This window comes from Drosophila ananassae, chromosome 2L (genome assembly GCF_017639315.1).
Source record: "Drosophila ananassae strain 14024-0371.13 chromosome 2L, ASM1763931v2, whole genome shotgun sequence".
Classification (NCBI taxonomy): Eukaryota; Metazoa; Arthropoda; class Insecta; order Diptera; family Drosophilidae; genus Drosophila; species Drosophila ananassae.
In genome coordinates, this window is record NC_057927.1 from 9,449,134 (window position 1) to 9,462,315 (window position 13,182).

Consider the following 13,182-nt stretch of genomic DNA (forward strand, 5'->3'; position numbering starts at 1 on the left):
TACAAAATTCATTTTATTAGAAAAATGAATACTACTTTGAATGCTTTTTGGTTGTTTCTGAAGGTGATTGGTGAGGAATTTTTAGATCAGCAAAGTGAATAAGTAAATTTCGCCTAAATATTCCATATTAAAAGTAGTTAATTATTAACTTAGAAGTAAAATATTTAGTTGGCAAATCCCTTAAAGTTGAAACAGTATTTATTATTCTGTTATCACATCTCTAGCTGTTATTTTATCGATAAAAATGTTAAACGCAACTTGGCGCGAAAAATTTAAAACAACGAAAACAAATTAAAAGCTAACTATTATTCTCTTTGGCTTCTCTGTTTCTAGTTGGCGCCTTATTGCTTCTTGGATCCCATGGTTGTAAGTTGGTACTGCTGCACAATCCAAATACCAGCAAGGCCATGATGTTAAAGGCAACCAAACTCAACAGAACCATATTCCATTCGGGTTTACTACCCTGAAAGTTATACATTTAGTCCTGTTTTGATAATATTTCTTACAGCTTACGGTATGCACGAGGGAGGCAACAAGTTGTGGCGCCAAAAATCCGGATAGATGCGCCAATCCATTGGCCACTCCCGAAATTAAACCCGCAAAGGAGGGCCCAAAGTAAAGCAAGGTGGGCCAGTAGATGCCGAATCCCATATCCGAGAAGCACATGAGTAGGGAAAACATAAACAGAACCAACATTTTGTTTCCACAATCAGACATGATGATGACGATTGTGCAGGATATTGTCACAATGCAGCCTGTATGCACACAATGTGCAGGATATTGCACAATGGATTTAAAATATTAATAAGTATTAAGAATAATTTAACTGTTCGACATTACTGATCACATAAAGAAGCCGACGTATCCAGTTTTGCTGAGATCCCATGCGTCGCTCTAGGTAGCCTCCGCCAAGGATGCACACTGCCTTGGAGCAGCATGCGCCCAAGAACGGAATAGATGAGAAAACACCCACATGCCTCAAATCAAATTCCATGGCCTCACGCATTAATCGTGGCATTAAAATTGCAAGCACCAAGAATGTGTAATTATGAAATACATGGGTCATAATGAAGGAGTATACCGGAAGGGAGCTCAGCAATTTTTTCCAAGGAACCTTAGCCGTCTGAAAAATAAATCATTATATAATTGAATTAAAGCTTTTGATTCTTATAGATTATAGAAGAAACCGACATAAAGCTTACCGGATTGGTTTGCACCACAACTCCTTGTTGTAAGTAGTCCAATTCCGTCTTTGATATACGAGGATGTTGGTCCAAATTGTCGTATATGAGCCAGAAGCAAATTATTCCAAAAATCAATGACACGGAGCCCAGTACGTAGAACGGGAGCTCCCAGAAAAATTCGCTTAGGAAACCAGCCAGGGGAAATATCATCAGAGATCCTATAAGAATCCCGCTGTAGGCAAACGCAATCAAAGAGGTCCTTTCCGTGGGATGCGCCCAAATAACGAAGAGCTTATACATAGCTGGATTTCCGCCGCCCTGGATAAAATTTCTTTAATTGTAAGTTTTAAGTTATTCTGAATATTTTCTAATCTACCGCCAGTATTCCACAGATTACCAGATTGGCCGCTGCCGCTTCGAAGCTGTAATGAGCCATTAATGGTAACAGGATATAGACCAGGGCTGTCAGGGCAAGAGATAGGATTAAAATCCTCTTGCTGCTGTATCGATCAGCTAAATGACCGGCAAGAAATAAGGAAACCACATAGCCATAATAATAAATTCCGGGAAATGTTAACTCCTGGTTACGGGTCCAATGCAAATCACCTGTCTACAAATATTGTATCATAAATTTCGAAATTAGTAGTCTTTTTGTGCATCTAATAAGCATAATAATTCTTAAACTATGTTCTTTTTTTTGGAGTAAAACACAGAAGCAACGTCAACTTGCCTGGGGCACTTGGACTATTGGGTTGGGGCCGAGTCGATAGTCCCCACAGCGTCCCGTAGTGGTAACATTGTACTCCCCCAGCTGTTGGGCCACCTGGGATGCAGTCTCCAGGTGATCCTCTGGGCGGGGCTTGACCATTTTCAGTATAATCATGCCGAGCATGTTTCTCATGGCGGCGTGAAGAAAACAATTCAAAAAAGCGCATAAGGCATAAGTGAGGCGCACTGAATTCAGGAGACTGTGGGTGGATGGACCCGATTGCGACATGCGCGGCAGGGTCCACGATTTGCATGACATATTTTAGTAAATAATTTTAAAATTTATTTCCAATACAGACACAAAACACTTATCGAAACATGGGGGACGGTCCCAAAACCGCAGGTGACCCAAGCTAAAGAGCGACTGACTTCGAAACCGCTGGAAATGCTAGTCGATCGGCTGGCGATGTAAAAACGCGGAATTATTTGCAATTTGTCACGATCTGTCGGTTAGTTTATCGTTGTTCTCTCCCCCAAAATATGGGGAATATTTCTGGTAACTGTAAGCTAGACAGCGAACACATGCTCGTTCAAAAAACCCGATAAGAAAGCGCCTCAAAATCAAAGCCCCAGCATTCAAACTTAGCTTTTAGCGTTTCTAGGCTTTCAGAAAGTTGTGATGAGTGCTACAGATTTGATAGATTGTCCATTTTTTTAATTTAGAGAACTCAAACCGGATTTAGGTCAAATAAATCTTAAGGTAATATTGTTATCGTTAAAGATATAACAAAACGTTACCAACTGTCACTTATTTTAGTTTAAGCGTTTAAAATTTAGTTTACTGACATTAATATATTAAATATATTGTGACTCAAAATCAAACATTAAACTACATTGGATATAAGGAGTTATAAGAATAAAATATTTGATTTGAAACAAAAGTAACTAATAGCTTTCAAACAACTTCAAAATAATAGTATTTTATGGAATATTTTTGTTGTCCAATTTTTAATATTTCCTGTTGTTTAAGAAACTTTTCAATTTCAAATCGTCCTGGTCATAAGGTGAATAAAAAATTCCCTGTGCCATAATTTAATTAAGTCGAGCTGGGTATTTGGACTAGGAGATGGAGGGACAAGCCCGTTAGCCTTTTGACATTTACTAATCCCGGCAATTATTTCGCCGACTCATTTTAAGCCGGAACGGATTCCCCCACGGATTGGTGCTCGGCCAGTTAACACACGTAATAGAGGAAAATGGAAAAAGCAGGTGAAAAAAGCAAACAGAGTGAAAGCAATGCCACTGGCAAAAAAATAAAACAAAAAAATGTAAACAGTGTGATGGTGTGTAATACCCGGCACGTCGGAAAACGTTTTTCACGTTCCGATTTCTGCTATCAGAATTGGCAGTGGCAGGGGGTAGTGGGTAGTGTGCAAGGATATAGAGTGCAGTCCAGCCAAAGTGCACGCTTTGACCGTCCTGACAGGCAATTGGCTTTTGCATGTCCTTAGCCGGGGTTCACATGGTATAGGGTACACTGGGCAAACAAAAAGGGTGTTAAACGGCTATGTTTTATTAAATATATTTATTCAAATATATTTGAATGAAAATAAAGATTTAAGGAAATATTAAACAAAGGTATAAAATATTTTCTTAAAAGACCCATATCTTCCATAAAGGATATCAAAATAATGAATAAATCGTTTGTACTTAAACATATTTAGGGGCTGAAACCGGTAACTATGGTATATATTTGAAAAACTGAACATTTCAAGAACAAATATATTCAGAATTCTTCTTCAAAAAATTATTGTTAGAAATTGTATTTAATATAATAGATGAAGGACTAAAGAAGGTCTTAATTTATAATATTTCAATTTAAAATTTATTGTTTTTGTTTTACAATTTATTTATAGAAAAATGTGTATTTTACATATTCATCAGTTTATTGATCAATGGCTTAATAACTTTTAATCATATCCCAGAATTTAATCTAAGATGGCAGCAAAGTGTTCTGTAACTGAATGTGATATATTTGGATAACTCTAATTTCTTTTTTTTTTTTTTTAATGCACACAGTGCATTTGTAGACAAATGCATTTCTGCTTATCTAAATGGACGCATCGCTTATTCTCAATGCACCCAGTCCTATTTTTTTGCCTGACTTGCACTATATTTCGATTAAAATGTTGCATTTTTTATGAGTCACACACAGGTGAGTTGGTATTGCTTTCATTCTTTTCCGATGTTCGTTGTTAGCTCATTTGGCATGAGTGTGGTATGGGAAGTGGGGAAGATCCTGTCTGTGAGCGTCCTGGGACTGGGACGTTTTATACATTTACAGACTTTTTGATTGATTTTTTATTCATATGGCACACATGTCGCCTACATTCGAGTGACTAAACTGCTCCTCATTTCAAATTCTTAAATTTGTCGTTTTCCGTTTTTTGTTTTTGGCTTGTCATTTGAGTCCTTTGAGCGCATATGTTGCCATCGACTCTCGAGGGCAATGAATGCATTGTTTGCATTTGCATAGCCAACATGTTACCATACCACGCCATACTACTGGCCATAACGTTACCTTGTCCTGGTCGCGTGTCCCGGCCAGCAAAACACTTTGTTATGGAGGCTAAAAATAGCCCCGTCAGCCGCTGGGGAGCTCAGCGAGTGGGGCGGAGCAAATCCAACAAATTTCCACGCTCGCACTCGTACTCGCCTTAGCGGCTCACTCCGCGGATTGTCGTAAAAGCAAATGTTGTGTGAGTACATGAATGTTTTTTTCTAAAACGGAAAATGACAAAATTTAACGCCAGACAAGAAAAAATAGCCCTCGACACGTGTTCAAACTGCAATAGAAATAGAGTAAATATTTTATATATATTCTATGACAACAAAATGGTATAGAAATGGCAGAAGATTTTTTTTGTGGAACATCTTTTGACCACAAGATTAAAAATGCAGAGGAACAACAAATAATTAGATTACTTAAATAATATATGACTAGCAAAATAGTCTCCAAGTGGCGGCCCATTTGAGGCGGCCCATATGCCATTCTCAGCTCAAGACTGTGCTTCAACACTGTTTAAGTCATTACGCCGTGATGGCCCCATTTGCCATCTGTCGCTGCGTTGGACACAACCGACTACTACGTCATCACATACTAGTCACACATGGTTTTGACTTATTACACCCACTTTGGTAACAGTTGTGATACATATGTCAGTCGCTTTAAAAGCTTTAATGTTGGATGTAAGTGTAAATATGATAATTACCTTCCAAAGACAACTTTTAAGATTACCAATAGTGTAAATATTTTAATCAAATAGAAGCTGGGCTCAATGTCCTTCTAGCCAAGAATTTATACACCTGACACATACTGACCATAGGATATTATCCTGTTTGGTGTATTGGTATCTCTTTCACCTCCAGGTTTTCTCTTTGGTTTATTTTCCTTACCATATTTTTTTTAGGAAAGCTTTACTGTCGAATCCTTTCAGGTCCTGACTGAGGGATAGGAAGCATGGCATGTTCCGAGCACGGTAGTTGGTTCAATTCCAATGCGGCCACTTGACCCTATTTTTTATTTTCTTCCCTCAATTTCTGTCAGAGATTTATTGTGGTCTATGTAAAAATACAGTCAGTTGCAGTGAGGAAACAATTTTTGTAAGCGATACCTGGGCAAAGTGCCTTAAAGTAATTTTCTATAATTCAGTTTTTGCATTCCTTGATACTCAGTGTTTTTTTTATGTTGTTTTTCAACCTGAAAGAACTTTATAAGCCATCAAATAGTCCATGGCAGTCCTATGACACACTTATTCACCTGGACACTCACCCGAATATATACGAAGGATATGTATGTACATTCTTACTATCAAAAACTAACGACGGTTGCAGGGCGGAAAATTGTTGCTCCGCCAGTGGGTTGAAATATAGTTACAATCACATTTACCTTTAGAGCCCGAAGACGTGAGTCGAATTTGGCCCACTGACTGGCTCTCCCTCACTTAGCATAGTCATTCTCACGCTTTAACTACACTTGAAAGTTATACAAATAACTTTCTTTAATTTAAATCATTATATCCTGGAAGAGTTATATCATGGAAAAAATATTATTATTTTAAGTTTGGTTTTGACTTAAATCTCTTTCATTCTTTGTAGACTTAAGGCTTGGCTTAACATTTTATAAGCATTTTTGATTAATTTTGTGCTACTGTAACTTACTAAACTAACTACAAATAGTTAAATATTTGTTTAAAATAGATTTTTACCTTTTAAGCTTAGAGCTATTGTTTATTTTCGAGTGCACTCTCTCCTGTTGGCCGTCTTGGTAATATTTTGGCTTAAACGCTCTCCCGCTTTCACTTTCGCTCTGACGGTAGTGTTCGTGGAGTCTCGCAGGCAGTCGTAAACCCACGAATCGGAGGGAAAAGCCAACAGTAGCGGCTTGAAGCTTGCTACGTAAGGATCGGGCCTTAAAACGTGGCTCTTTCGACCAATTCGTGGCGTAAAAGCAGTTCCGCGGTTAGACGGCGTGCGCGCAAAATTATGCAGTGAATCCTTGACGATTAATTAACACTTCAAAGATAATAAAAAATTAATTTATCTACTAAAACCAGAATTATTAGACACCTGGATTTTTATGAAATAAAAGTAATAATGGCAAAAATATGTGAAATTAATCATTTCGTTATTACATAATTGGTCGCATTAATATTGTTTTTGGTTCAAAAACTTGAATGAGTATCGATTGGCCAAAGAATATAGAAACGTCTTGACCACAAAGGACGGGTCATGGAGGTCATCACATTGGGGGGGCCAACGCTTAACGTATTTCAATCCATTATATGCATAACCACACCAAAATCACCAGCATACTCACCTACACCCTTACAGCCGAGGGCTCCCCAACACAAACATTAATAGGGCGTCATTTATTACATATCGAATGTGGAACTCATTCCCTACTCCCCTAGTTTCCCAATTCCCATTCCCATTCCCATTTCCATTTCCGTTCCTGGTATCCATTCCCAGGTAACTAACGAGCCTAATCGCATGTGTTCTTGAAATCCACTAATTTAGTTTATTATTAGTATTATTCGTTGATTTCATTGTTGAATGCATTAGTTGATTAAATATGGATTCCAGATTCTAAAAAGTTTTGAAGCCATATTCTTGTGTAACTTAAACTTGAAAGTTTTTAAAGTGAAAGTTCTGAAAGAGAGTGATAAAGGCTTTTGAAAAAATCTTTCCAAAAATAAAGTGATTTGTGAATACTAGTAGTGACTTATTCTCTGATGAAGCAGATCATAAAAGGAGTATCAACTTGCCAACTTTAAGCTGAACATTAAGAAACATGTGAGTAACAAAAAAATCCTTAATTCAATGGGACACTTCGAGTCGATAATTTCAGAGTGCGTCCTTGCACTTGTGCTAAATAACTTTGGGCACACATGAGTATGTACAATGTACAGACATACGTGTATCCATATCTGGGTTTTTTATAAAAAGTTGTATATAATGTGTTTTCGGGCGGGCTGGAAGGCGGTTCGGAAGGTCTATAATTTCTCTTGCACCTGTCGCTGCTCTTTTCATTTCATCGCGTGCGTGCCATAGTATTTTTATAGCCACAAAATGTCCTTTTACGTTATGTCTCTAAACTCAAAGGGAAAACCAAAACAGCAGCAACAACATTGGCCGAGCGAGCGCGAAAATTGAAACGCAATGTAGAGACAAATTAAGGCTTACGCATTGTTGGAATCCTAGAAGCGGGCTTCATTAGGGATTATATTCCACTCGAGTCTGAACAATAGACTTAATAGCCGAATGCACTGTGCACAGATTAACGTTTAGATAATCCTGAGGGCAGTTTTAATTCCTTAGGGGATTCCACTTACTCCAATTAACCCCTTTTAGCTCGATTGGTTTTTCACTTGTTCGATAAATTTCAAGGTCATCTAATGCGCCACTCGGGGCCGCCATTGTTACGCTATTTTTAACACATAATTCATATTGAATTATAAATACAATGCGATTAGTAATTTACAAACTCCACGTACTCGCGACGACATCGATGAGAATCGTAGGACTTGGAGGCGCAGGACAAAAATATATATGTTACATGTACATGTACATATGAAGAATTGGGAACACGCAGAGTGGGATTCCATGGAAAACACCCCTTGGAGAGTTTCGAAAAGTTTTGTCTTTGGGTCAGTGCAATATCGATGGCTATATCAATCAAGAGACAGATAGAATAGTATCTACCACTATCAGACGATTTAATGACCTAAGGATTCACCCCTTAAGGAACCTTCTTTGTAACTATTCTTCAATTTGAACCATCTTCTTTGATTTTGATTAAAAACAAATTAAAATCTAATGGGAAGGATTAATCCACTTATGTTTTTTTATGATTATCAATATGATCTAATATTGTATGTAAATAAAAGCATAGTAACCATGAACTTTCGATTTAAAGATGATTTATTGCCGCAGAAAATTACCAATTACCCGACTTAACTCTAATTACCTAAAATATATACATAATCTTTTAGTTGAGTGATTCACGCATTGTTACTTTTCCGGTGATATGAACCAGCTGCCTTAGTGTTATCAGCTTAACTCTTTCCGAGACGCGTCCGAAGGGGCTAACATTTTACTACAGCCATTATACCTGAGAACAGGTGTGTTAGCCAGGTGTTTGATGTTGATAAGTACACCTCTTACTGATACGGAGCTCCCGAAAAAAGATAGGCCAACAAAGTGGGTAATCACTGTACCCTTGGCAACCCATTTCCATTCTGCTGGGATATGACGAGTCCATTTGGATAAACTCGAATGTAATTTTTTCCAAAATTAGGATTATCTGGAAAAACTACCTCGAAAGCAAAACCCCCAAAAAAAGCTAGGCAGTTTCCAATCGCTACCGGGTAATCATCGATTTTTGAGAATATATTTTTATGGGCGAGCTGAAGATAAGATTAACCGGAATCGGCCACTCGATATAGTTGAATCCCCACACTAAATGGCCAGTTGCCTTTCGGCCGTATTTGCTTGTAGTTCGGAAAAGTTCACTCTACCACCGGAAATGTCAACCTTCCACATTTTTCTGACCCTCAGTGTCCTGTGTGTCGCGCTCCTTAATCCTCAAGGTAAATGGCGAAGAAATAAGAGAAAAAAAAAACCATTCAAACAAAATAAAACCAAAAAGCATGTGGCTAAGTAACAATCCCGAAATGTTGCGAGCAATTTCCGGTAATTGAATTAAAGTCGCGTTTAATCGGGTGTGAGGACATCCAAAGGGCAGCCCAAATTGGTGAACAAATATCAGCAGTCATAACATTAAAGAACCGGAGTAATTAATGCAAACGCAATCAAGGTCAAGTACTTTGCCCTATTGACCCGGCACCCGACCCGTCTAAGGCTCTTACACGATATCCCGCGCCCAAGGTCCTGTGGCTCCTTTGAGAAATTGTTTTGCCGGCCACGGAAAATGGAAATTAAAGTGGCAAGCGTCGAGCGAATTTTAGCGTTGATATTGTTATTGCTAATACCTCAGACTGCTGCCCCCCTTTAATCCTGCTTCAGCTCCAGGTCCTTTTTCTTGTTTTTTATTTGATATTTTTCATTGTTGTTGTGACTGCGTTAAATGGAAATTTTTTCGTTTGCCGCAACCTCATCCGGAAGTCGTTGGCGTATACGTAATAAATTGCGGCCCCGACACGTTGCGTGCCGAATGAAGTTTTTCAGTCAGGATGCGAGGAATTTTCTACCACAGGATAGTTTTTATATAAGCTTAATTATCGGCTGACCAGGTAGATAAATGGGTGTGGTCTTGCCAAGATTGGCGAGATGGATTTGATTGAAAAAATGTATAAGGATTTATTCTAAGGACTCTTTAAAGGATATTTATAGTTTGAAGTATAAAATAAGAACATTGTGATTCAATGAAACTTGTAAATTTATTGCAAATGTCTAGAAGGTACTAACAATTAGGTTTCTTTGCTGTGGGAACTGTGGTCGGTTTTGAATAATTAAACCAGCCCAAGAGGGCCTTCCCCAAAAGCCAGTTCCGTAACTGGGTCGACACATCCGAGTGTGGACACAGGCACCGGCTTTATACTTCCTACATGTATTAGCCGTAAATTTTTAATTAGCAAACTTGTGGTTTTAGTTTCGCCTGGACATACTATTGCTGTTGTTACTACGGCTTGGAAACTTTCTTACTACCATTTATTGTAATTTTTTTTCGGTTTTTGTTTTTTGTATAAATTGCAGGCGACGGCGGCGCGTTGGCTGTTTTTTGGCCATGTGAAAGCGAGGCAGACTGCACAGCTGACGGCTCGAGCTGCGACTTGGCCAACGGGCAGTGCGGGTGCTCCACATTCGACTCAGTGCTCGCGGAGAACTTCACGCAATGCCTGGCGACGTCGCTCATTGGTGAACGGTGCGACGATAGCGTCCAGTGCAATCTTATGCCAACGGGAGCCAGTTGTAAAGCCGGGGTCTGCGATTGCGCCGATGGCCAAACCTATCTGCGCGGCAAGTGTCGCCCATTGAACGGACTCGGCGAGTCTTGCGATACGGTAGGATATAACTATCTACTATAACTATAACCATAACCATGATTAACCATAAATTTAAAGGACTTGGACTGCTACTTTGGCTACGATCGTGCATCTGTGAGCTGTCAGGAAAACGTATGTGGCTGTGCCAATGGCTATTACAACAGATATGGAAACATCTGTCGTCGCAAATCAATGGGTAAGTAAATTAAATATACTATTCAGTTATTAAATAATTCAAACTATTCATTTATTGCAGAAGAAAACGATGCCTGCGTCGTTAATGAGGATTGTGATGCACTGGACGCCACAGCAGAGTGCGTGGGTCTAGTATGCACCTATGTCGATGAGATTCCTACCACATCCGAGGTCCCGCCCACCAACACAGAGACAACAGGCGGGGATGATGACTCCACCACGGCGGAGGCGATCACCGAGACGACCGATCAACCGGCTGAAACGGTTACCACGATCTTTGGCCGCAGGCAGCTAACCAAGGCCTTCGTGCACGCCCCCCCGCCCACTCATAGCGATGCCGCCGCCCAGGTGTCCTTTGCCCCCCTCTCGCCGCTCATCAACGGCGACACCGAGCCCCTCATCTCACCGCGCTCCCACGAGATCGCCGTTCAGACGAGCATAGAGAAGTACGAACTTAAGGAACTGGGGCGCAGTGTGAGGAACGTTGCCACCACCACAATGGGAGGAGGGGGCGCTCACACAGCCACCGCCTCAACCAGCACCAGCAGTCGACGCAACTCCAGCCGAAATCGCAGCATCACCCATAGCCGTAGAAGCCGCCTGCCCGCCCTCTTCCGCTTCGATGACGAGGACATCAAGACCTACTCCACCCTGGGATCCAGTCGCGACGACGATGACGCCGATGACAAAAAGTGTGAGTGTCTCATACGAAATATTCAATAGCATTGAAGGATTAAATGTACCTATTTTTATGTCCAGATGGCAGCAGCTGTACGGATAATGGCAAGACCTGCACGGGATTGCCCCATTCTATTTGCTCCAATAAGATTTGCCTGTGCCGGCAGGGCTACTATGCACGCAACGGAAAGTGCTTTGCAGGCAAGTCATAAAGATCTCCAATCTGGATTTATTAATTAATCTAAAATCAAATAAACCTTTTTAGAACTGGGGGAAATTGCCGAGAGCACGGATGAGTGCGAGTACGAGTTTGATGACCTGACGAAGACCTGTAATTGCCAAAAGAATTATTTCTACGAGCGGGATCTGCGAAACTGCAGAAAACGTAGGTTAATTCTAAACTTAACCATGAACTATTTTGAATGATTTTCATCCTAATATCCATAGCCATCCAGTATCATTTGTCCTGCACATCGAATAGCCAGTGCAGTCCGTTTGGAGCCTCTTATTGCCATCCGGAGATTCCCAGGCGGTGTACTTGTGAGGAGTATGCTCTGTACGATGCCATCAAGCAGCTATGTGAATATAAGCAGGGTCTGGGCGCCGAGTGCGAGTCCAACGACGGCTGTCCAGTGGATAACTCTGTTTGCTCCAATCGCCTGTGTGTCTGCGCGGATAATTTCTTCGAAAAGGACGAAGCCTGCGTAAGAGGCATCGGGGCCGAGTGTTCGGAGGATGATGAGTGCATCGCCGAGAACACATCCTGTGTCAACAAGAGCACTGATGAGGAGCAAGGACGCACATGCCAGTGTCGTAAGGGCTATGTGCACTTCAAGGATCAGTGCCTGAAGGAAGGTGGGTGGAAATTCTATTCAAAACCTGAATGAAACCCTTTACAAAAATGTCCTCTTTCAGCTGAGGAACTGGAAGACGAGTGCGTCGACGATGAGCAGTGCAAGCCACTGCTGGCCAGTTGCAACTCGGAGGGAAAGTGCGCCTGCACCGAAGAACAGCACGAAAAGAACGGCCTGTGTGAGGTAAAACGAGGTGAGTAATTATTATCCAGCTCTTGGCCTCCTTTGTTGATATTTTTTTTTAAATTTTTTACAGAGCTTGGTGAATCCTGCACAAAGGCCACAGAGTGCTTCATCGAGAAGGATCCCGAAAACGTGGAGTGCCGCAACTCCGTGTGTCAGTGCAAATTCGGATATACAACGAGCTCTGATCAGAAGCAGTGTATTAGGGTTATCTCCAATAAGAAAAGTGAGTTTTCTACAAAAATACTATAAAATAACTTAAAAATAATATATTTTCAAAATAATCCACAGATTCTTCCGGCAGACCCAGTGCTTTAAAAATCATCACTTTCGTGCTGATTGGCTCCGCTTTCCTGATCACTAGTGCGGCCATTAAGCAGGCCTACTATTAAGAGCCAACTTATCTTGCTAAATATTATAGAGGGAGTAATGAATCATGATTAAAATAATAACAAGAAGGTGGAAACGGAGGGCAAGGAACCCTTGGGCTATGGGGATATCCGTTGGCTCCACCTTGGTGGACTGGAGAAGCCAGTATTAGCCAAGCCAGTGGCATGGTCCCAACACGGACCATACGCAACGTGAAAATGAATCAAGTAGTTTTAAGCTGATATATAATATAAGATACGAAGCAATAAACGGAGTTGAACCCCCAGAGGGACTCTTGCTTATCTAATGTGGCTAAAAATAAAGACAAACTAGCTTTAGGTTTCGAGTTTAACTGATTGTTGACCAGATTTTAACCAAATTGTAATATACCTTCTAATAAACTAAGGCCAACGGAGAGTTGTATCAAATCTAGAAAATGGTGTT

General features: G+C 40.4%; 2 protein-coding genes across 3 annotated transcripts; one reads left to right on the top strand and one right to left on the bottom strand.

Moving 5' to 3' along the window:
* Positions 1-180: 180 nt before the first annotated feature.
* LOC6499715 (sialin) lies at positions 181-2,420 on the bottom strand. The gene is made up of 6 exons (XM_001954039.4): positions 1,915-2,420; positions 1,561-1,794; positions 1,203-1,502; positions 841-1,123; positions 514-755; positions 181-463 (listed from the first exon to the last, which is right to left on the bottom strand). Exons 1-6 carry the CDS (start codon positions 2,209-2,211, stop codon positions 299-301), a joined length of 1,521 nt encoding a protein of 506 aa, XP_001954075.1. The 5' UTR covers positions 2,212-2,420; the 3' UTR covers positions 181-298.
* A 4,728-nt stretch (positions 2,421-7,148) lies between these two features.
* Positions 7,149-13,175, top strand: LOC6500870 (prion-like-(Q/N-rich) domain-bearing protein 25). 2 transcript variants are annotated; one of them, XM_044714231.1, is made up of 10 exons: positions 7,149-7,247; positions 10,170-10,477; positions 10,538-10,655; positions 10,716-11,348; positions 11,414-11,533; positions 11,598-11,717; positions 11,780-12,187; positions 12,248-12,379; positions 12,443-12,595; positions 12,661-13,175. In XM_044714231.1, exons 2-10 carry the CDS (start codon positions 10,367-10,369, stop codon positions 12,759-12,761), a joined length of 1,896 nt encoding a protein of 631 aa, XP_044570166.1. In that variant the 5' UTR covers positions 7,149-7,247; positions 10,170-10,366; the 3' UTR covers positions 12,762-13,175. The 2 variants fall into 2 exon arrangements, with proteins under 2 accessions (XP_044570166.1, XP_001954076.2); XM_001954040.4 differs by lacking the exon at positions 7,149-7,247 and adding an exon at positions 8,917-9,043.
* The last annotated feature ends 7 nt before the right edge of the window (positions 13,176-13,182 follow it).